Genomic DNA, 22,940 nt, shown 5'->3' on the forward strand with positions numbered 1-22,940 from the left:
TTCCCTGATCTGAGGAGAATCCTGGCTGCTGGCTGTGCCTATGGCTGACTTATGAAGAAGAGCAGCTGCTGTTGAGTGGACCTAGGCATTTAGAACTGCAGTAGGGCGGTGGGACTATAGTGCAGGGTTGTGTTGGGCAATTCAGTTATTACAGACCTCTCTCGCTGACTCCGGCTGCCCTGTAGCCAGTCCCTACGTCTGGTTCCCTCAGCTGGCCCGTTGCTTACTGTGCCACCCACCGGGGAGGTCCGCAGCTCTCACAGGGACATCGCTCCAAAGCTGCCAATCGTCATATAGCACCGAAAGTCACCAAATAGATTCAGAGTACAGGGGATGCCCCAGCACAGATCCCCCCTGTATCCAGGATTCCTCAGGACCCCCTGTAACCACCGTCACTGCCCAACTCAGCCACCTGCCGCTGGTGCCAGCAGGTTCTGAGTCATGTGACCTGCGGCTGACTCACCATTGGTCCAGCAGCTGGGCTTTTATAACCTCCCTTCAGTCCCTTGGTTCTCTTTCTTGGTACAGAGAATAAACATATTTTTGTCCATAATATTGGGTTAAATTATATACAAATGCTTACACAGGGTGCTAAAAATCATACAGGAGAAATACTGTAAGTAAGGTAAAAACAACAGACAGGTAATGTTTCCATACAATGGAATTTGCTTATGTACCCTTTTTACACCTAAATATATATGTTTCTTAGGGCACTCTCACTCAGGTGGTATTCCCAGGTTCTGGGATACCACACAGGATTTTGCAATTTTTTTTTACATTAAACCAGAGGTTCTCAAACTTTTTTGTATCACGGTACCCTAAAGTATCCGCATTGTTTTCATGGCACCCCTAAGGCAAACGTTTGTTATTGAGAGATTCAGAAAAAAATTTAGTAAAATAGTAAAGTGAAGTAAATTGTGCTGACCTGTCATCCTTAGGGTCAGGTATGTGATGGGGACAGGTTTCAGCTTCTGTTTGTCCACATATTTACATTACATTGACCATATATAATTTGATTTGGTGCTGGACCACCAACCTGAGGCACCCCTGCAAGTGTCCCGAGGCACCCAGGGTGCCAGGGCACACAGTTTGGGAACCACTAGTTGCCATGTTCTTGGTCATTCCTCAGTAATGTAAATCTTTTATTGTAAGTGACTCCGTTCGCAAGAGCGGTCTCTGCGTACACGCTGCAGGGGTTTCTTGTACTTTTTGCACATGCGCAGTAACAAGTAATCGCTAAAATGCGCAAACATTGGAAATGCATCGACCTCTGAAACACGCCCACAATGAGGTAGCCAGGTACGTCATTTGCACATACTAAATAACAAATACATATACAAAGAAGAAATACGAGCGGGTCCTGGGGTGGTGCACAGATAATGCAATAAAATACAGAATAACCTTTATTACATTTTAGACAAAATGATTTGCAAATGTATTTGTCCCAGTGAAAATATAAAGACTATCATAACTGTGATACAGGAGAAAGCAGTGCGGCATAAAATGTATAGTATCCAGACCCCTGTGTACCAGACATCACATAATATTGACATAATATTTCTTTGCCTAATAGACTCTGTTATTTATATACTGTGTGCAGGGAATGTTTTTTCTTTTTTTCAGTTTTTTTTCCAAATGGTATAACACCTATACTGTGGATGCTTGTCCACGTAGTTTGGTTAGTAATGTGGAATTCTAATTTCTAAATATCTAAAACAATCCATTATTTAACGTTGCAGAACAGGTTGTCATGGGATAGCCGCATATAAAGGGTTATTGTAGGTGGCACTTACCCAGACCTGTCTCAGTTGCAATTTGACATCTCGTGAGTCAGTTTGAACACCGGCGAGGCTGCTCATTGCAAGGTGACGTGAATTATCGGAGTTCGATGGGGCATGACAGTGGTTGTGCAGACATTCAACATTCCTCGACCTATGCTGTCACATGTGTATCGGGAATATCTCTTATGCCTAATGATCGTGACCAGTGGCGTCTGGCCAGAATTGTCCACGGTAACAGACAAGGGACACTGGCTCAAATCTCATCCACATTCAATGCAGGAGGTACCAGACACACATCCACCAGGGCAGTGCAGTGTTCTTTAGCTTCCATTGAGAGCAAAAAACCCACCAGAGTGCTCTTGTTACCACACACCAGACACCGCGCCTCACCTTGGCTCGTGACGTGGCTAATTGGATTGGCAACATGTAGAATTATCCGATGAATCATGGTCCCAGTTGTTTTAGGCTGTTGGTAAGGTTTGGGTGTGGTGCAGACCCCATGAGGCCATGCACCCCAGTTGCCAACAAGGCACCGTGCAGGCTGGTGGTGGTTCCAATATGGTTAAGGTAGGGTCCACTGGTCCACTTGAACACACCATTGACCAGTAACCGCTACGCTGCATTGCTTGAGGTCCTTTTGCAGCCATTGTTGTACTTCATGTTACCCTCACAATGATGGAATATTCCAGCAGGATAATGCACCATATCATCGGTCCCAAGTTGTGCAGAATTGGTTCGAGGAGCATTCTGGAGAGTTCTGATGAATAGTGTGGTCACCACGTTCGCCCGACATGAACCCAATCAACCATTTATGGAACATGGTGGAGAGGTCCATTCGCACCCAAGATCCTGCATCTACAAATATCAGGGAGCTGTGATATATATATATATATATATATATATATAATTATATATATATATATATATATATATATATATAAATATATATATTATATATATATATATATATATATATATACATACAGGAAAAGAGAGTATTGCGCTATTGATTCCGATTTCAATTAATGTCCTTATAGTAAGACAGTCCACGTGTTTTTGGCGTTTTCATAGAGTGCAGCTCTGAAAATCTCCACCACAAAAATCTCCAGTAGATAGTTCTAGGAAAGCAATATAGGAGCACACACTGTAGTAAAATTTAAAAATTTTATGTAATAAAAATATCATAAAAACATATATGGAGGTAAACAGTAATCAGCTCACGAAAAAGCCTAATAGCCTTGTGGATTGCCCATCACTCCAGATGCTGCTGTTCACCACTATTCAGCTCTAAGCCAAGCCTTGGCACCAATACCCAGCAGGGGTTCTTTTCAGCAGCCGCTGTCAGCGCAATGGATGTATCGCTACGGAGTTTCATGGAGTCCTCACCGGATGCCCAACGGACCTAATTCCCGACTGGGGCTGGTCTCTCTCCTCCCCCTAACCCTCCCTTAGTGTTGCCTAACCCTAACCTTCCCCCCTAGTACCTAAACGTAACCCCTCCTCCCCGCACCCTAAACCTAACCCTCCAGGTGGGTGCCCAACCATAACCCCCCCTTCCCGGGGGGTGCCTAACCCTAAGTCCAACATTCCATAAAACTAACCCTCCCCCCCCTGCTAAGACACCCGGCTTACCTTCATTCAGTATGCTGGGTGCCGGTATTTTGTAGTGGGGCTAATGATAGGCGTCAGGATTCTGACGCCTATCTTTAGTCCTATGTCGGGCTGGCAGTGTCGGGATATCAGTGGGCAGGATAGCGCCCGCTGGTATCCTGACTGCATCCCTATATATATATTGTGTCAAGGATCACATACACCGGTGTAAAATTTTCAAATGACAGGTTTATTTCTCTGCAGTTTTCCAATACAGGCAGGTCTTAGCAGAATATCAGCAGGTAACAAGCAAGTCACAGGTTGTAGCACAGGTCACAGAAAGTAACAAAACAGCAGTGTCCAAACAGCAGATTCAGGACTCCTAAGAAGTAAAGACCCCCTGTCCTATCACCAGGGCGACTAATTCACCATCAGGAGCCCTGTCTACTGTGTCTGAAACCTTTTTAAAACAAACTGACAGGTGTCTGCAATCATGCCTGCTGCTGCTCAGACTTGAACTCCCAAAACACCTGGACTGGATTTAACATCCTTAGTTCTATAACAATGTCAGATTTGTGCTGTCAATATATATATATATATATACATATAGATAGATAGATAGATAGATAGATAGATAGATAGATAGATAGATAGATAGATAGATAGATAGATAGATAGATTTGTCAGTGGTTATATATAACCTTTTTGATGTCAAGAGTTCATAAACAGAAGAGGTAACTGGATAGACCACACGTACACCATTACACACGTACATTGCATTGTAGTTTATATGGATGCGTGTTTTGGACATCTCTTGCATTGGAAGAGTTAAAGGGCAACAAGATAAATAATAATACATATATTTTCTGGCTATTCAGGAGTTTATATCACATTCAGCTGTTGACATAGTGTCCTCTCCAGTCTCAGACGCTGCTGATATTACTTCCCTCCCAGGACCCTATAATAAAGCAGGAGGACATATTACATGTATGCACGATGGCTTCTAACACTGATGACAGTTTTCACCAAAGTTCCCACAACTATAACCTCTTAATTTCCTATATGCTTTCCTTCAGTGCAAATGTCTAATGGTTGTAAATGTACAACCAAATGCATCATTACCAATGCCCATTAATTATATATTATACATACACTTTTTACTTACAATCATTTCTCACTTGTGCTTCCTGAGCCATCTCCCGCCTTACAGCGTGGTGACACCTGGTGTGGTACTCATCTAAACATAGACACGTGCGCGATTGGAATGGGGTATGGCCTCGTGTCATTTTAGGGGCTTGACCACCAGTCACGCCCTTGTCCTTATCACACTGGGGGGCTTGCCCAGTTCTCTGGGAACTGCTGGACAATGCCGAAAATGGTGGACCCAGTGCTGCCTTTCCAGTGAAGCCTTCCAAGTACTACCGTGTCCCCGCCATGTTAAAGTACCATGCACATGCGCAGATGGACCGCCGTGCATGTGCATTACACAGAAGCCCGTCTCTGGCAGCGTTAAGCCCCCAGCAGCTGATCAGAGAGCCTCGCTGACAAGTAGGATATCGCTGCACCTCGCCGGAGGTGTAAGTATTGATGAATACCAGTGACATTTTCTTTTGTATCACTGCAATACTAAATGAAATATGCCGCTGGTAGTAAGCTTCGTTAATAAATGGGGCCCTTACTAAACATTCTCTACTCTGCGGCTATGCTTTATAAAGAAGCAGGTTTCTTTTGTCTTCTTATGCATCAATACTTTCTATAAACCTAGATAAATGAAACACATAGATATATGGGGCAACATGGTGGCACAGTGGGTAGCATTGCTGCCTGACAGCACTGGGGGACATGGATTTGATTATGACCAGGGCCCATCTCTCCGGAGTTTGTATGTTCTAGAACCGTTATGTGAGAATCCTCGTTTTAGCAAGGTACTGTTGTTAGATCTGGCGCATATGGAAAATGTCAGACTTGCCTTGGAAATTGCAGCCATCTCCATAAGTGTCACCACCTGACAACATAAATCAGCCTAAATATCCCATAAGTGTCAATAGACTGCACCTGCCCATGGGCACCCCAAGAGGTATTTCAGTGCTGGCAGTGGGCGACTCGGTCCTTGCATGTTCGGATGCACAGGGGAGGGGCTTGGTAGGGCAATTTGCATAAAATCGCAGCTGCAAGACCGGTAAAAAAATGCAAACACGGACACTGCAGCTATCTCCACGGGGAGAGACTTACAGGGAAATGACAGTTTTGGTGCGTTTTCTAGTCAAATACATTCAACTTAGGTCTTTCCCGAGTGTCTGAAATAGACCTTGTAGCATAAAGTGCTGGTCAGTATGTAAATGTTTGTATTGTTTAACAACTTTGTGTGATATTTGTTCTATATCTGGCGCTTTTATCACCACAGTTTTCTGCACACGATTTAGACCAGTCTCACGTCATTACCGTCTGCTGTCTTAGGACGCAGCACTCAGATCTGCCTGCCGGCAGGAGGCGCCTTTTTTCCTCGGATACCTCCTGCTGCATTAGCTTATTTTCACATCACTTCTGCAGTATCCAAAGCCGTAACAACAATGCTATCAGCAGGGGCGTAACTATACCTACAGGGGCCCCCCTCTCAGCCCGCGGCCCCCAATCTCGTCCCGCTCTTTCCCCCCCCAGGTCTGAGGCCCCCCCCGCCAGTGGCGTAACTTCATCCCAGGTGCCCGGAGGCAAGATAAATGTTGGTGCCCCCCCAAACTAAAATGTACCACCCCCCAGCACCTATGCCAGCCCCAGCTGCCGCCGTCCCCCTTATGCAGTTCCTTTTATTTAATGTAGTGCTCCCCAGTAATGGTCCCCCTATGCAGTACATACAGTAGTGAGGCCCCTTGTAGTTGCCCCCAGTAGTGAGTCCCCTGTAGTTGCCCCCAGTAGTGAGGCCCCTGTTGTTGCCCCCAGTAGTGAGGCCCCTGTAGTTGCCCCAGTAGTGAGCAACCTTGTAGTTGCCTCCAGTAGTGAGGCCCCTGTAGTTACCCCAGTAGTGAGGCCCTGTAGTTACCCCCAGTAGTGAGGCCCCTGTAGTTGCCCCCAGTAGTGAGCCCCTGTAGTTGCCCCCAGTAGTAGGCCCCTGTAGTTGCCCCCAGTAGTGAGCCCGTGTAGTTACCCCCAGTAGTGAGGCCCCCTGTAGTTACCCCTAGTAGTAGGCCCCTGTAGTTGCCCCCAGTAGTAGGCCCCTGTAGTTAGCCCCTGTAGTTGCCCCCAGTAGTAGGCCCCTGTAGTTGCCCCCGGTAGTGAGCCCCTGTAGTTGCCCCCAGTAGTGATGGCCCCCACCGCACGCGCACACACACAAAACAAAACAAACAAACAACTTACCTTATCCCTGCTCCAGTGCTGCTGCCGTCCATCCCCGGCGTCCGCTCCTCGGCACTATGGGAGTGACGTCATTACGTCACTCCCATAGTGCACTGCGGGACCCGGAAGACGGAGGGAGCTCCGTCCTCCGGCTACCGCCAGGAGGATAGGAGCCGGGCGCCCGCTGGTAACGCACTCAGCGGGCGCCCGGCAAATGGAGGGTGCAGGGGTGCGACCGCACCCCTTGCACCCTCCGTAGTTACGCCAATGGAGGTGGAGCACCGATCAGCGGCGCTCCTTCTCCATGCAGCTCCCGGAGCAGGTAAGTGCAGTAGAGGGGTTTGAGGAGGGTGCGGAGGGAAGGGCAGCGGACAGCGGCCTGGCACCATAGGTGCAGGGGGAAGGCCGGGCCCCGGGTTGGTCCGGGCCCCATAGCAGCCGCACCCCCTGCACCCAAGGTATTTACGCCGCTGGCTATCAGCATCCAATCGGCCCTCAGGAGCTCATTCAGACACGCTCGCTAGATGCGTTTGCTCGCTCCCAGCGTATGCAAATCCAGTGCACGCCCAACAAGGCAGGCGATCACACAGCAAGGCATTAGTACGCCCACTATTTCTTGCCGTGCGATCACTTTGTGTATGCAGAAGCCCACCAGCCATTCATTAGATGCCCACTTGCGCACGTCATCTCCTGGAAGTGCATGAAACCATATGTACATCGAGCACCATCAGTGTGAAATACAACCAGGTGACGTGTACAATGACGCTGCCTGTTAATTATGCACGCCTCTGAAACGGCGTTGAGACGCTCAGGCACGCCTGCGTTCGCACCTCCACTCCCCCGTTTCTAGTGGCCAGTCCCTGTTACCACCCACAAATGACATCTCCTGTCACTCTTTCTGATGGGCTGTCTATGATGGGTGAGCGAGCACCTCCCGATCTTTTCGCAGTGGTTTGTGCACGCGCAATGCGATGCATGCACAGATTGCAAATATCGGCCAGCTACGAGTGAATGCATCCTAGCGAGCGGGTCTGAATCAGCTCCCCAGTACTATGGCGGGGAAGAATCAACATGTCCAAGCAATTTCTGCACGACTTACTATTTCCTGCTCTTCTGTAGCCGAAACTTGGTCTTGTGACAAATTGGTTTCATTTCTGACAGTGGACTTGTACAATCTAGTACCTGAGATAGAAAACATAGGAGCTGGTGAGGCGTCGGCCAGAATTGTTCCCCGAAGTTTCAGGCATGAAAAGCGCTCACTAATAAAGCTACAATTACACGCATTTTCAAAGTTTCCGTGATTGCACAAATTCTAGTGTGCGTCAGTAGCATATGCACCAGGTTTATGGAAGGCATAAGTCACATACGCCCATTTATTATTAGGTCGCAGCAGCGGCAAATTTAGGGGTCAGGGTGTCCTTAGACATAAAATTAATGGCTGCCCCCATCAGCTCAATTTTATTATTTTCATTGTTTGGGTATAGGCCCACATTTGATAATTGACTATTTAATAATAATAATAGCTATGAACTAAGACATTTTGTTTTATTTTTAATTATGTATACATATTTACTAAGTAGCACAGCTTCCAGGGGCAGTCTGCGCATGTAATAACCATTTATACTCCACTCAAGATGGCGTATGATACAGGTAGGGAGGAATTATTTTGTAGGTACTGGTAAATGTTGTATTGACAGTACTAAAATAATCATCTAAGTGCCTCCCCCCCAACAAGTGTCATCCCCAGGGACGTGCCTAATGGGAAATTCACCACTGGGTCAAAGTCATTGCCATAGCCAGGGAGTGAGCAGGGGGAGCTCCTTCTAACATACACATTGGATGTATGAGAGAAGCAGAGACCACCCTGGATGTGTGAGAGAGGCGGAGACCACCCTGGATGTATGAGAGAATCAGAGACCAGCCTGGATGTATGAGAGAATCAGAGACCACCCTGGATGTATGAGAGAATCAGAGACCACCCTGGATGTATGAGAGAAGCAGAGACCATCCTGGATGTATGAGAGAAGCAGAGACCACCATGGATGTATGAGAGAAGTGAAGACCAGCCTGGATGTATAAGAGAAGCAGAGACAACCCTGGATGTATGAGAGAAGCGAAGACCACCCTGGATGTATGAGAGGAGTGAAGACCACCCTGGATGTTTATGGGAAGCAGAGACCACCCTGGATGTGTGAGAGAGGCGGAGAGCACCCTGGAGGTATGAGAGAAGCAGAGACCACCCTGTATGTATGAGAGAAGCAGAGACCACCCTCTATGTATGAGAGAAGAGCAGTGCATCCTTGATGTATGAGGGAAGCAGAGACTACCTCGGATGTATGAGAGAAGCAGAGACCAGCCTGGATGTATGAGGGAAGCAGAGACCACCATGGATTTATGAGAGAAGCAGAGAGCACCCTGAATGTATGAGAGAATGAGATCACCATGGATTTATGAGAAAATCAGAGACCACCATGGATTTATGAGAAAATCAGAGACCACCCTGGATGTATGAGGGAAGCAGAGACCACCCTGGATGTATGAGAGAATCAGAGACCACCCTGGATGTATGAGAGAAGTGAAGACCACCCTGGATGTATAAGGGAAGCAGAGACCACCCTGGATGTGTGAGAGAAGCAGAGACCACCCTCAATGTATGAGAGAAGAGCAGTGCATCCTGGATGTATGAGGGAAGCAGAGACCACCTCAGATGTATGAGAGAAGTAGAGATCACCATGGAATTATGAGAGGAGCAGAGACCACCCTAGATGTATGAGAGAATCGGAGACCACCCTGGATGAATGAGTGAAGCAGAGACCACCTCGGATGTATGAGAGAAGTAGAGTCCACCATGGATTTATGAGAGAAGTAGGGATCACCATGGAATTATGAGAGGAGCAGAGACCACCCTGGATGTATGAAAGAAGCGGAGACCTACCTATGATAGGGCTGCATATGAGCCAGTGTCTGGTTGTGTGACCCATGTTTCTGCTATTACCAAAGTATAATCCCCCTTCAGTCTCTAAAGGGACACCAAGTTACTAACTCCCATGTTGTATAATGTACCCACCATTAACCTCTCTAAGTGGTGTACCTTTCATTACCTTTCATTACCTTATCATTAATCCAGTGCCTCCACCCAAGCTAATGAAATAAGGCTTGCCTGGGTAAGCCATGTGATACACTATCAGGACCTTTTTGGTATTATAGTGTAATGTGATGTTTGTGTATGAAGATTGACATGACATATAATCTTACAGTGTAACATCACATCACAATGATCACATACATATCTACATATATGACCTGTTCTTCTTCATTCACGTAGACCCAAGGACTGTCAGACTCCTCCAGGAATAAAATTCACTATAATTATAGCTTTAACATCTTTGTGTCAACACTATAATATGGCAATAAATACTTCCTTTACACTCAGAGACAGTCATACACAGCTTCATATGCATATACAGTAAGTATACATAAATATTAACTGAACATTGTAGCAAAATTTAAAATCAATACAATTAAAGCATATATGTGGCTTTCTAAATTGTACATTAAAGGATTGTAACAATTTGTACAGTTTTAAGCAGATGCACAGTTTATCGCCATAAATTAAGTTAGGCTTGGAATCCAGAAGAATAAAATGTCCATTTTCTGTTATACTACAGTATATGGTGGTAAATATAACATTCCTAACAACCGGTGCTGACCGGTCATCCTCAGGTTTGGTTATATAGTGGTGGACAGGTTTGTGTTTCTGTTTGTGCACATATTTACATTACATTGACCATAAAGAATTTGACTTGGTGCTGGACCACCAACCTGAGGCAGCCCTGCAGGTGTCCCGAGGCACACAGTTTGGGAACCACTGGTTTAAGGCCATTAACTTTGACATAGCATAGAGTATTTCCAATCTGGCTGCAGCTTGAAATATGTTACTTTTTAGGAGGAACAAAAGCTAAAAAGTATCTCCTTAAATTGGCATCAGATTTGTTTCAATTCAGAACTTATGTAACACTATGGAGTCTATTTACTAAGCAGTGTTAGGAGACAGAATAAAAAGTGATAAGGTGCCAGCCAATCAGCTCCTCACTGCCATCTCACAGGCTGTGTTTGAAAAATGTCTTCAGTGTAAAAATCAGGACTTCAGTGTAAAAATCAGGACTTCAGTGTAAAAATCAGGCATGTGACGTGTTCTGTGACGCTGCCTGTTAATTATGCACGCCTTAAAAATGGCGTTGAAACACTCAGTCACGCCTGCGTTCGCATCTCCACACCCCCGTTATTAGTGTCCTGCCCCTGTTACCACCCACAAACGGCCTCTCCTGTCACTCATTACACTGGGCTGTCTTTGCTGGGCGAGCGAGCGGCCTGCGATCGCACAGAGTAGTTCACGCACACGCAGAACGAGGCATGCGCATGCGTGTACGCAAACCATCGCGCCGCTTGCGAGAGCACAGCGCTAGCGAGAGACTCTGAATGAGGTCCTATGTTCAGCCATTCGCGCTAATACTTACAGTGCTTTATAGCATGTTGTGCTGCTTGCGGAGCTGTTAGCATGGCGAAGGGATGTAGCGACAGGCTGAAGGGCTGCGTCAGGTGTCCCTGCAAATAAATGATCATTAATAAATCAGCTCACCAGTGTATGTGTGTGTATATATATATATATATATATATATATACTAAATCCGGGGCCCGCACTCTCATCACAGATTTCATATACAAATGTTGGGGTGCAATCCTCAAACCAAGTACTGGTTAATTATATATCCAATTGTATTCCACAGTCTTTAGGAAATAACAGAGGGCACTCACCAGAGAAAAAGTTCACGCTATTTTAATCCTGACGTTTCAGTCCCTGATGGACTTTCTTCAAGACACTAGCCACTTCAAAAGCATCATCATTAAACAAGTGTTCACATCGCCAGACAGCATACATAAATGTGATAAATAACGTCTATTTGTACCCAAACCAATCAGCCTTAATACAACTCACCACCAGAATATGCTTACAAGCTTGATGCGGGACAGTCGTGAAACCGGAAGTCACCTGCCGTAAACCGGATGTTACGTCACTCATCGCTAGGTTACCATAGCAACTGTTCCTACAACAGGAACTAGCGCACAACGCGAGTGTAAATGGCACTCACTCCCTGCAGTTATGAGCGCAGAGACTCAAAAACGGAACAGCTTCACTGCTGCCGTTCGGTTATAGCACATCGAAGGACATAGATAATTTAACCAACGCAGTTATGTTATAAAAGAGGAGTGGGCGGAGCCACGTGTGACTGATAGACACCACACCCTCTATTTACATCATGTGTTTATAGATGTCATGCAGTATAAATATAGACTGATTAACTACCACCACAGCAGTATCGCCAAATTGATTTGGGTACAAATAAATCAAATACCAAAAAAACAACAATATATCAGACATTAACAAAACATCAATACACCAATGATTATAATACAGACATGCTGAAGTTTATTTCAAGATAGATGACCCCTAATATTTAGCTATCATATTTATTTCAAGAATATATTTAGGGGATTCGATTCGTTAAGACCTCTCGGGGTCAAGGTTCCCAGCTTGTTAATCCACCAGCTCTCAAGCTTCCTTAGTTTTAGAGCCCTATCTCCACCCCTAGCCAGGGGGGGCACCCAATCAATTAATCGACATTTCAATGTAGCAACTTGGTGACCAAATTTCATAAAATGTATGGCGACAGGTTTATCCGAGATGCCAGTATTTAATGCTTGTCGAATCGATAGTCTGTGGTTCGCCATTCTTTCGCGAAAGTATCTAGTGGTCATTCCTACGTAGCACAAGCCACAAGGGCAAGTGAGCACATATATGACATGATCCATTGTGCATAAAAGTTTATATTTAATCCACAACCTTCGTCCTGTCAGAGGATGTGGAAAATATGGGCCTGTTTGCATAGCACCACATGTAACGCATCCTGTGCATTTGAAACATCCGGGTTTCTGACTATGCAGCCATGTTTGTGAAGTGTCTGGTGTTGGCCTCGCCAATGGTCTTAAGAGCATCTGCTTTAGGTTAGGTCCCCGCCTATAAGCCATTAGTGGTGGGGCTTTACCAATATTTTTCAAAGCAGGATCCGTTGATAATATCGGCCAGTATTTTTTAATACTTTTTCTAACTAAGTTAGATTTAGTATCATATGTACTTACATAGACCATATGTGAATCACTCTTTGATATTCCAGGTAAGTTTTTACCATATTTATAGCGTGCTCTGGCAGTTTTGAGGCACCTCTGAATTGTCTTTTTATTATATCCGCGTTCTAGAAACCTTGATGTCATCTCAATTAACTGCTGCTCCGTATTGTTGCTGTCAGTATTGTTCCTAAGTACTCGGAGGAACTGTGAAATAGGAAGACTATTTTTCAAATGAGTAGGGTGAAAGCTGGAAGCCTGTAGAAATGTTTTTCGGTCCGTTTCTTTTTTATAAAGAGTGGTGCCGACCCTTGCTCCATCCTTGTAGATCGTTAAATCGAGAAAATTGATTTTATTATTATCGATCTGATATGTGAAACAAACAGGATTATCAAGACTATTCAGGTGTGTCATCATATCAAGAAAACTTTCCCGTGTGCCGCTCCAAATCAGGAAAATATCGTCTATAAACCATTTAAAAAATGTAATTTGCGTCCGGTACGGTGGGTATATGTATCTAGTCTCGTATTCGGTCATATAGATGTTTGCATACACCGGTGCGAGACTAGATCCCATTGCCATCCCGGAGCGCTGTAGGTAATAATCCTTCCCATAAACAAAGAAATTACTACCTAATACTACTTCTGTCATCTCTAGCAAAAATTCAATCGGAGGATGATTCATCACATTCCCTATTACGTTAACCCCAGTTAATATGTTACGCAGGGCTCGGAGTCCATCTATATGGGGGATTATGGTATATAATGAGCACACATCCATTGTAACCAGAAAGCTATCAATGGAGAGCTCACCTACTTCATTCAATTTTTCTATGAAATCCCCTGTATCTCTGATGTAACTCGAACTTTTTACGACATAGGGTTGCAATATACTATCAATAAAGATTGCTAAGGGTTAAAATAGCGTGAACTTTTTCTCTGGTGAGTGCCCTCTGTTATTTCCTAAAGACTGTGGAATACAATTGGATATATATATATATATATATATATATATATATATAAATCACAGGAGCTCTGCACTCACCATAATAACTAATAATAATAATATTTAAACAATGTGGTCACATACCATGTTGCACCCCAAATCTAGGAATGGTGAGTGCCGTGGATTAGTGCTTTATATATATATATATATATATATATTGATGTTATTGGATTGTAAAGTTTACAATACAGTGAGTACTCTGCAGGTTAACCTATGTGTTAATTAGAGCTTGAAACCAGTGCCAGTTAGATATATAATGCAACTTTAGCTTAAGCAATATTGTTATTTACCATGCTATTTAATTCACTACTAATGTTAGGATATTTATGTATTAATATGTTCTCACTATCACTATTATGTTATAATGGAGTTATTATATGAGCTACAGCTCTTTCAGTTATCTCAATTAGTTGAGTAATTAATATCTACCAACTTTTGTTAGTAATTAGAGATTTAGATCTCAATAGAAGAAAAATTACCATAAAGATTGATGGTGATTGTTATTATAATAAAAACATATAATAGACCCTAGAGGTAATAAAATTGAATAATTATTATACATATTATGTCCTTTTATAGGTAATATTACGAATGAGTGCATTCCACCTACGGACTAAAAATCTGTCTATTGAGCTGAGAGTGTTCTCACCTCGCCTCTTAAAAGCTGCGCTTGTGATCACCTGACCACTGTGCTGTGATCCTCTCTGGTTAAAGTTAAGACTGATCAGTGTCATGATGGTATGTAAGGAAGATGCCTATATATATATATATATATATATATATTTATATATATATATATATATATATATATATATATATACTTGTTCTAAATGGGTTTTGATAATGTAAAAACTTGATAGCCAATAATTGTAAAATCACTATATATCCATATTATAAGCCTATTTCTGTACCCTTCTCATAAATACACCCATTGTTTTGTTTTAAAGATGTGCCCCTGATGAAGTCCTTTTTTGAGGACGAAACCCGTTGGGTTTCCATCAATCTGTAGGAATAAACATTTGATGTAAGCAACTTCTTACAGAATTCACTGTTTTTATATGGAATAAAATACCATTTTAATAAGCTGTGTCCTTAAGGAAGTTTTTTTTTATCTATTACTGATAGTGGCCATTGTGGCCCTCTGTGTTTGGGTGTACTCTGGTGTAAGGGTATTTTTCAGTGAGACTACAAAGAACAAGCGGACATCTTGAGAACGGTGTAGCCATCACCTTTAAAAAGCCATTCTTAATTAAAGGAGATCAATAAGAACTTAATTTTAAGAATCCTCTTAAAAGAATCTACCTTCTATCTCTCCATCTGGGACTGTTCGATTGAGCACTAAGACTGCTTTTGATTTTTATCTATATTAATTGTATTGTACCTAATTTTTATAATTTTTTATAATCAGTATGTATTTGTGAGTGCCCTTTTTCTTCTTTTGAGATGTATACTGTATAAACATAATATATATATTAAATGTGTATAATGTACCAAACTTTCCAAACAGGGGGAAAAAGTTTGTAGATTTGGTTAAATGTCGTATTGAGCAGTTTGAAAGAATATTTACAGTACAGTATTGATACAGGACACACAGGGCGCACGCTAGTAAGTGTTAGAGTAATTGGTTTGGAGGACACGGAGAGAGGGTTAGCACTAGAACTCCAACAGGTCAGAGTATTCTAGCGATAATCCTCCATATTTATTGTAAGTGGAACAATGTTTTGGGGACTTAGGAGTCTATGTACTAACCCTTGGATGGAGATAAATCAGGGGTGGGGAACCTTTCTTCTGCCGATGGCCATTTTGAAATATATAACATTATTTGCAGCCCTGGTTCAGGCCATGCCCCCTCCGCGTGACGTCACACAGGGGCGGGGCCACAATTGCTGGTGATTACGAGGATCCGAGGATGCTCCGGGGAGCTGTAAGGGCAGCGGTGTGACCGTCTGAAGCATCCTAAGGACGCTCCAGGTGGCACTGCTGCATAGATTCTGGCTGCACGTTGCCATTCTAGGCACCCTGCTAGGATGAGGTTAGCAGAAAATAGCTCCGAGGTCCAGACCAAATGATTCCAAGGGCCTTATAAGGCCCCAGGGCAGGAGGTTCCCCATCCGTGAGATAAAGTATGAATAAAAAAGGAACAGCACAAATGTATATAGATAATATGATAACACTGTCCGATACGGTATGTTTAAAAAGTTATAACATTTATTCACATAAAATATATACAGGATATACAGTAGGGCCTGACTTACTACGGATCGCAATACAGCGTACGCAGGCAGTTCAACTGCAATAGTAAGCCATCCCTCTGCGATTGCAATGCAAACTTAGCACTATATAAGAACGCCCACTTTACCATATGCACATCTGAAATACTTAGCAAAATAGCAAAACCATCGGTAACATCGAGTAACATCGGACCCATACGCACAAGCCCTGACATTACTCAGAAATTGCTAACAGCCACGCACGCTATGAGACAGGGGCGTATTTACAATGGGTGCAGGGTGTGCGGGGAACACAGGCCCCCCGGGTCCAGGGGGGCCCACACCGCTCCCATAGGTAATTATACTTACCTCTCCGCCGATTCCCGAAGTGCTGCTCCGCAGTGCCGGACCAGCGCTGTCAGCAAACACTCACTGGGAAAAAATGGCTGTGGCCATTTTCCCAGTGATCTGCGCATGCGCAAAAAAGATGTCCCCGGGACAGTAGGCATGGGAATCTACAGCACTCATCAGAGAGGAGGGGGCCCAAACAGAGGCTGCACATGGGCCCCCTCCTCTCTTAAAACGCCCCTGATATGAGACCTCACACTGACATGGCTACGCAGTGGATAATTTATGCACGCCCCTGCAACAGCATTCAAAATGCACTGGCACGCCTGCGTTCAACCCACCCACCCCCCCATCACCACCCACATACGGCACTTCCTGTCAATCACTTTGCAATGGGTCTGTGTAGCCTCTGCGATCACAGCGACTGGTTCGCGCACTGCGATGCATTCGCACAATGCAAAAATTGGCCGGTTGCATGCGTATTAGCAACTGCGATGCTTGCTGAATCAGACCCATAGCCAAAAATGTGAGACCCCGACCAAAAAGCTTTTTGATGCCTTAGTCACTTGGTAGCTCATATGAAAGTTCCTAACCTGCAGGAGGGGGAAAACTAGAGTCCATGCAAATTACTGTGGGCCTGATTCAGACCCGCTCGTAAGCGGGACGATGGCCGGGCAGTGCACACGCTGTGCATGCGCGAGCCCCGGAGCAAGTGAGAAATTCACTCGCGCCGGAGCTCACTACAAACGGGGTGGCTGTTGATGTTGATTGACAGCTCGCCCCGTTTTGTAGGCGGGGAGGGGGGGTGCCTGGTCAAACGGAGGCGTTTGTGAAGGAACACCTGCCGTTTGAGGGCGGCCCTACTGACATCACAGAAGCTCACTGGGGCTTGCAACAGACGAGACCCTACCACAAGGGTCTCATCGCAAGCCCAATGGCCAACCATCACCTAGCTGCTCACAAAAGCTGTGGGTGGTCACCCACAGCTTAGCGAGCAGCCACCCTGCCCGTCGGCATACACAGAGCAATCGCACGACATGACATAGTGGGCGTGCTAATGCCTTGCCATGCGATCGCCTGTCTTTACTGAATTTGCATACGCTGGGTGCGAGCGAATGGGCTGAATCGAGCCCAAAGTACCATCTGTCATGAATCGGGGTCTTAGCATTTCTTTTAGACAGACATTCATTTATTTCAGTTTCCAAGACATCCCAGTGACGCCTCCCTGTGATTAACTAATGTACCTGTGTGCTCACCTGGTCAGTTAGACCAATGGCTGCTGACCGCCTTCTATTTAAACCAGTTCCTGTGTGCAACCCATTGCCTGAACATCGTGTTTTCTTCCCAGGACAGTTCTAGGCTCCAGGCTTACTCTTGTATCCTGTGATCATGTCCTCTGTGACTATCTGCTACTTAGTGGATTCTCACTATTTACCATCTGTGCTGAGTATCGTCACCTGGCTGCCGGCACTGCAGCTTCCACGCTGAATACAGACCTGCTCCAACTTTGTTTGAACCAGCAAGTATACTGCTTTCGTCTGCCGCTGTGTACAGTAGCGTCACCTATCAGCCCAACAGCTTCTACGCTGTATACTAATTTGTTACTCCTCAGTACGGAGCCAGGGAGTACCACCACGGTCTTCATTCCATCATACTGCTGGGATAGTGCATGCAAGTTACCTATGCTGTTATACTCTATGCTCCGTGGTTGTCCAGGTTATCAGGTTATACTATTGTGCTAACTCTGTATTGGTTTCCCTGCACTGTGTGCTATTGTCTTGGGCTGGTACAGAGACGGGTGCTGGTCCTCAGGGCTGGGGTTCAGTGTGTGGTATATAGACTATACACTGAGGTGTTCAGTAGCTGTATCACCTATCCTAACTCTCACTTTCTGAGTTCCTCACTGGTTCCAGTTCCAGATCTTGCGTCAGAGCAGTACCAGAGTTCTGAGTTCCTATCTACCAGTACTATGCTGTTCTGCGTTCCAGGGTCACCCTTGTCCCTGGAGTATATTCCTGGTCTTACTGGCCTTCACAGGTCACTAGGCGAGGGGTTGCCCAGTGTACCTGGTCTGTTCACTTTGGTTCCAGTCCAGTATTCATGCATATCACAAGTCTGTGGTTCCTACTTTGTCACTAGTGTACCTACGCTCCTGTTCATAGCCATGAGCCAAAGTATTATCAAGCCACCCGTTTCCTATGCACGAAGGTCATATCCAAGGGCCCCGACCAATCAGCTCCTAACTGTAATGTTACAGGCTGTGTTTGCAAAATGACAGGAGCTGATTGGTTTGTACTTTATCTCCGTCCACTTTATCGCTCTCCAAGGCTTAATACATAGACCTAATAGGACATTGGGCCTGATTCAGACCCACTCGCGAGCGGCTGTCCGCTCGCAAGTGGGTCAATGGTGTGCATGCGCCAGACGCAACGAGCGAAGGACTTTCCTTCGCTCGTTGTGTCTGATCAAAGGGGGCGTGCTGTCAATGTTGATTGACAGCACGCCCCCCTTGGTGGGCGTGCCGGGGGCGTGCCTCCCAGACGGGGGCGTTCCCAAGGGAACGCCTACCATCAGAAGCCGGCCCCACTGACAACACTAGTGATGTCAGTGGGAGTGATTTTGGCTCTGATAGAGCCAAAATCACTCCAGGGCCTTGCGGTTGAGAAACTCAACCGCAGGCTTCTGTACGCAGTGGCGATGGTCGCGATGGTCAAGACCATCGCGGCCATCAATCTGCACGCTCGTATAGGCTGTGGGTGGTGACCCACAGCTATACGAGCGTCCAGGAGGATGCTCCATAGTTATGGAGGACGGCCCTCATTCAGAGCGTGCGCTCTGCTCAGAGCGTCCGGCTCTGAATGAGGGCCATAGGGCCTGATTCAAACCCACTCACAAGCGGCTGTCCGCTCGCAAGTGGGTCAATGGTGTGCACTGCGCATGCGCACGACGGAGGGAGCTCCGTCGTGCGCATGCGCCAGACGCGACGAGCGAAGGACTTTCCTTTGCTTGTTGTGTCTGATCAAAGGGGGCGTGCTGTCAATGTTGATTGACAGCACGCCCCCTTTGGTGGGCGTGCCGGGGGCGTGCCTCCCAGACGGGGGCGTTCCCAAGGGAACGCCTACCGTCAGAAGCCGGCCCACTGACATCACTAGTGACCCACAGCTATACGAGCGTCCAGGAGGACGCTCCATAGTTATGGAGGACGGCCCTCATTCAGAGCGTGCGCTCTGCTCAGAGCGTCTGGCTCTGAATGAGGGCCATAGTCTTACTCTGGTAAGATTGTTGCAGTTCTTGTAATACGCCCCAGTAAACAAGGAGCATCACTAAAACAAATATGAAAATGAGGCTGCCGCCGGGAGATGTCCTGAAACGCTCAACCACGGCTTCGCAAATCCAAGCATCTGCATAAAATATTGCAGCATCTGCGTAGAAAGACGCATCGGTGGCAGATCATTCGATTGTTGCATTCTACAGTGGATCGCAGACTGGCCGCAGGAACTGAGACGTCGGAGCCATATTTCTGGTGTACTATATCGCAGGCGGTGATATGCCCCCGAAACAGTCTTTACACGCCTGTGTACTTTGCCGCCCCCCCCTCTTACCCCATTACCTCCTCCAAACGCTCTCTGACTGTCAATCACACTACGAGCAAATAGTCGCTGTGAGCGAATACGGTATTGTACCTTGACGTATGCGCCGTTCGGCTTAGACATGTGCAGATTGACAATTATTGCTCAGCTGCGAAAATATCGACATACTGTAGAGTACAACACTGAATAAGGCTGTCTGTGCTAAATAATAATTCTTCCTCCTGAGTTACTGTATAGCTATTATTATTAGTGTATCTGATTCCTCTACTGAGCTGAACCCGGCAGGAAGACTCAATATCAGCGGGGCCGGGGACAACATGGTAACTTGTAAGCAGATGTGGTACAATACATTACACTGCTGATATAGCTATATTGTGTGCTTTAAGCACAAGATATGGTGCAATATATTGAAAGCTCAGTATATTACATTTGCCACACCTGTCCAGTGGCAAATGCAGGATATCTAGAGGGGAGTTTCCAAATGCTTGATTTTAGAGTGAGTGTGGCCAGTCCATTAAGAGGGCATAATTACCACTTATCCCAGCTTTAATATGTTACATACAAAGTGTATTATGTATCATACAGTTATTCCAGCATATACAGGACCAGTGATCACAGTAACCCATTATATGTGTCATACATAGTGTATTGTGTGTCAAACAGTTATTCCAGCACATACAGGACCAGTGATAACAGTAACCCATTATATGTGTCATACATAGTGTATTGTGTGTCATAATTCCAGCATATACAGGACCAGAGATCACAGTAACCCATTATATGTGTCATACATAGTGTATTATGTACCATACAGGTATTCCAGCATATACAGGACCAGAGATCACAGTAAGCCATTAGATGAGTGATTTTATTTCACATGTGGGAGCCAATCCAGTGCATTGGAGCAAGTCCAGGAGTCTGGGGGAGCAGCAGAAGAACTTAGCACTGCCCTGGACATACATGTACATATTAGTCTTCTTATGCACTGGATAGTGTATTATTATATGGTATTAAGTAACCCTATTAACCTACCCTCCAACATGACCCATTCCACCAGGTACAACAGGCTCTGCTTCTGGACTTCCCTCCTAAATTATGATTGCAGCCACCTGTATTGAACTAGTTAATTGATGAGAAAGGTGTTTCACCACAGGTGGCAGCAATCATAAATTTGGTGGGAAGTCCTGGAGTAGAGCATTTTCTACCTGTTGGAGGGTCTGTATTAAGTCTATAGCAATGCATCCCCAACAGTGCATGTTTTCCAGATCTCCTAGTTGATGCACAGGTGGTGCTAATTATTTAATTTGTGATATTAAGAAGAGCATTCAGCACTAGTAAAATTCTATTATATTACTAATTCTATAGTGGTCGTGGTGTGGGCTGGAGAGGGGGGTTTCCGGGCAACTGGACCCTCCCCCCTGCATTTGCATATGCGGTCAGTGCTCAATTTTGTGTACTTGGTGCAACATATAACTCAGTACAATATATTTTGCACAATATATAGCTTTGATATTATACTTTTTACAATTTTGCACAATATGTATAGCTCAGTATTTGTTGTATAATCTTATACTGGACACAGTAAATGCAGAACATGGATCAAATTGGCATACTTGGAACCATAATAGGCTAGGCACCCAGATGGGTCAGCATACAGAGGTTCCTAACCTTAAGCTGCATACACACGGTACAATCTGCACAACCAATGATATCGCTGAACGATTTCCCTTGAGCTTTCTGTAGTGCAGGACAAACGATATTTGGTGTACACACTGATATATATATATGATAGACATTGGGTGTACACACTGATATATATATATATATGATAGACATTGGGTGTACACACTGATATATATATATGATAGACATTGGGTGTACACACTGATAGATATCTATGATAGACATTGGGTGTACACACTGATAGATATCTATGATAGACATTGGGTGTACACACTGATAGATATATATGATAGACATTGGGTGTACACACTGATAGATATCTATGATAGACATTGGGTGTACACACTGATAGATATCTATGATAGACATTGGGTGTACACACTGATAGATATCTATGATAGACATTGGGTGTACACACTGATAGATATATATGATAGACATTGGGTGTACACACTGATAGATATAAATGATAGACATTGGGTGTACACACTGATAGATATATATGATAGATATTGGGTGTACACACTGATAGATATATATGATAGACATTGGGTGTACACACTGATAGATATATATGAAAGACATTGGGTGTACACACTGATAGATATATATGATAGATATTGGGTGTACACACTGATAGATATATATGATAAACATTGGGTGTACACACTGATAGATATATATGATAGATATTGGGTGTACACACTGATAGATATATATGATAGACATTGGGTGTACACACTGATAGATATATATGAAAGACATTGGGTGTACACACTGATAGATATATATGATAGATATTGGGTGTACACACTGATAGATATATATGATAAACATTGGGTGTACACACTGATAGATATATATGATAGATATTGGGTGTACACACTGATAGATATATATGATAGACATTGGGTGTACACACTGATAGATATATATGAAAGACATTGGGTGTACACACTGATAGATATATATGATAGACATTGGGTGTACACACTGATAGATATATATGATAGACATTGGGGGTACACAGAGCCGTAGCTAGACATTTTGGTGCCCTGTGCGAGAAAGTTCATTGGTGCCCCCCCCCCCCCCAACTACCTATATAACAAAAATCCATCTATCTATATCCTGTAATCCTCTGGCACTCCAGTAACCAGGGGCATATAGCCGAGTCAGAGTCTAATAAATCTGAATACCCTCGCCAGAGGGTATTTGGATTT

The 22,940-nt window shown here is 44.7% G+C and overlaps 1 protein-coding gene across 1 annotated transcript in view; it reads right to left on the reverse strand.

The window, feature by feature from the left end:
* Nucleotides 1-3,635: 3,635 nt before the first annotated feature.
* The window catches only part of CUNH2orf80 (chromosome unknown C2orf80 homolog), a 43,644-nt gene continuing 24,339 nt past the window's right edge, over nucleotides 3,636-22,940 (reverse strand). Inside the window, exons 7-9 of the mRNA XM_088450019.1 lie at nucleotides 11,219-11,306; nucleotides 7,801-7,883; nucleotides 3,636-4,329 (exon numbers count right to left, since the gene is read on the reverse strand). Coding sequence (XP_088306145.1) covers nucleotides 4,246-4,329; nucleotides 7,801-7,883; nucleotides 11,219-11,306 — 255 coding nt within the window. The 3' untranslated portion in view covers nucleotides 3,636-4,245. The remainder of the gene's footprint in view (nucleotides 4,330-7,800; nucleotides 7,884-11,218; nucleotides 11,307-22,940) is intronic.

The sequence above is a fragment of the Taudactylus pleione genome, unplaced genomic scaffold (assembly GCF_031769625.1).
Source record: "Taudactylus pleione unplaced genomic scaffold, aTauple2 ptg000503l, whole genome shotgun sequence".
NCBI classification, from domain to species: Eukaryota; Metazoa; Chordata; class Amphibia; order Anura; family Myobatrachidae; genus Taudactylus; species Taudactylus pleione.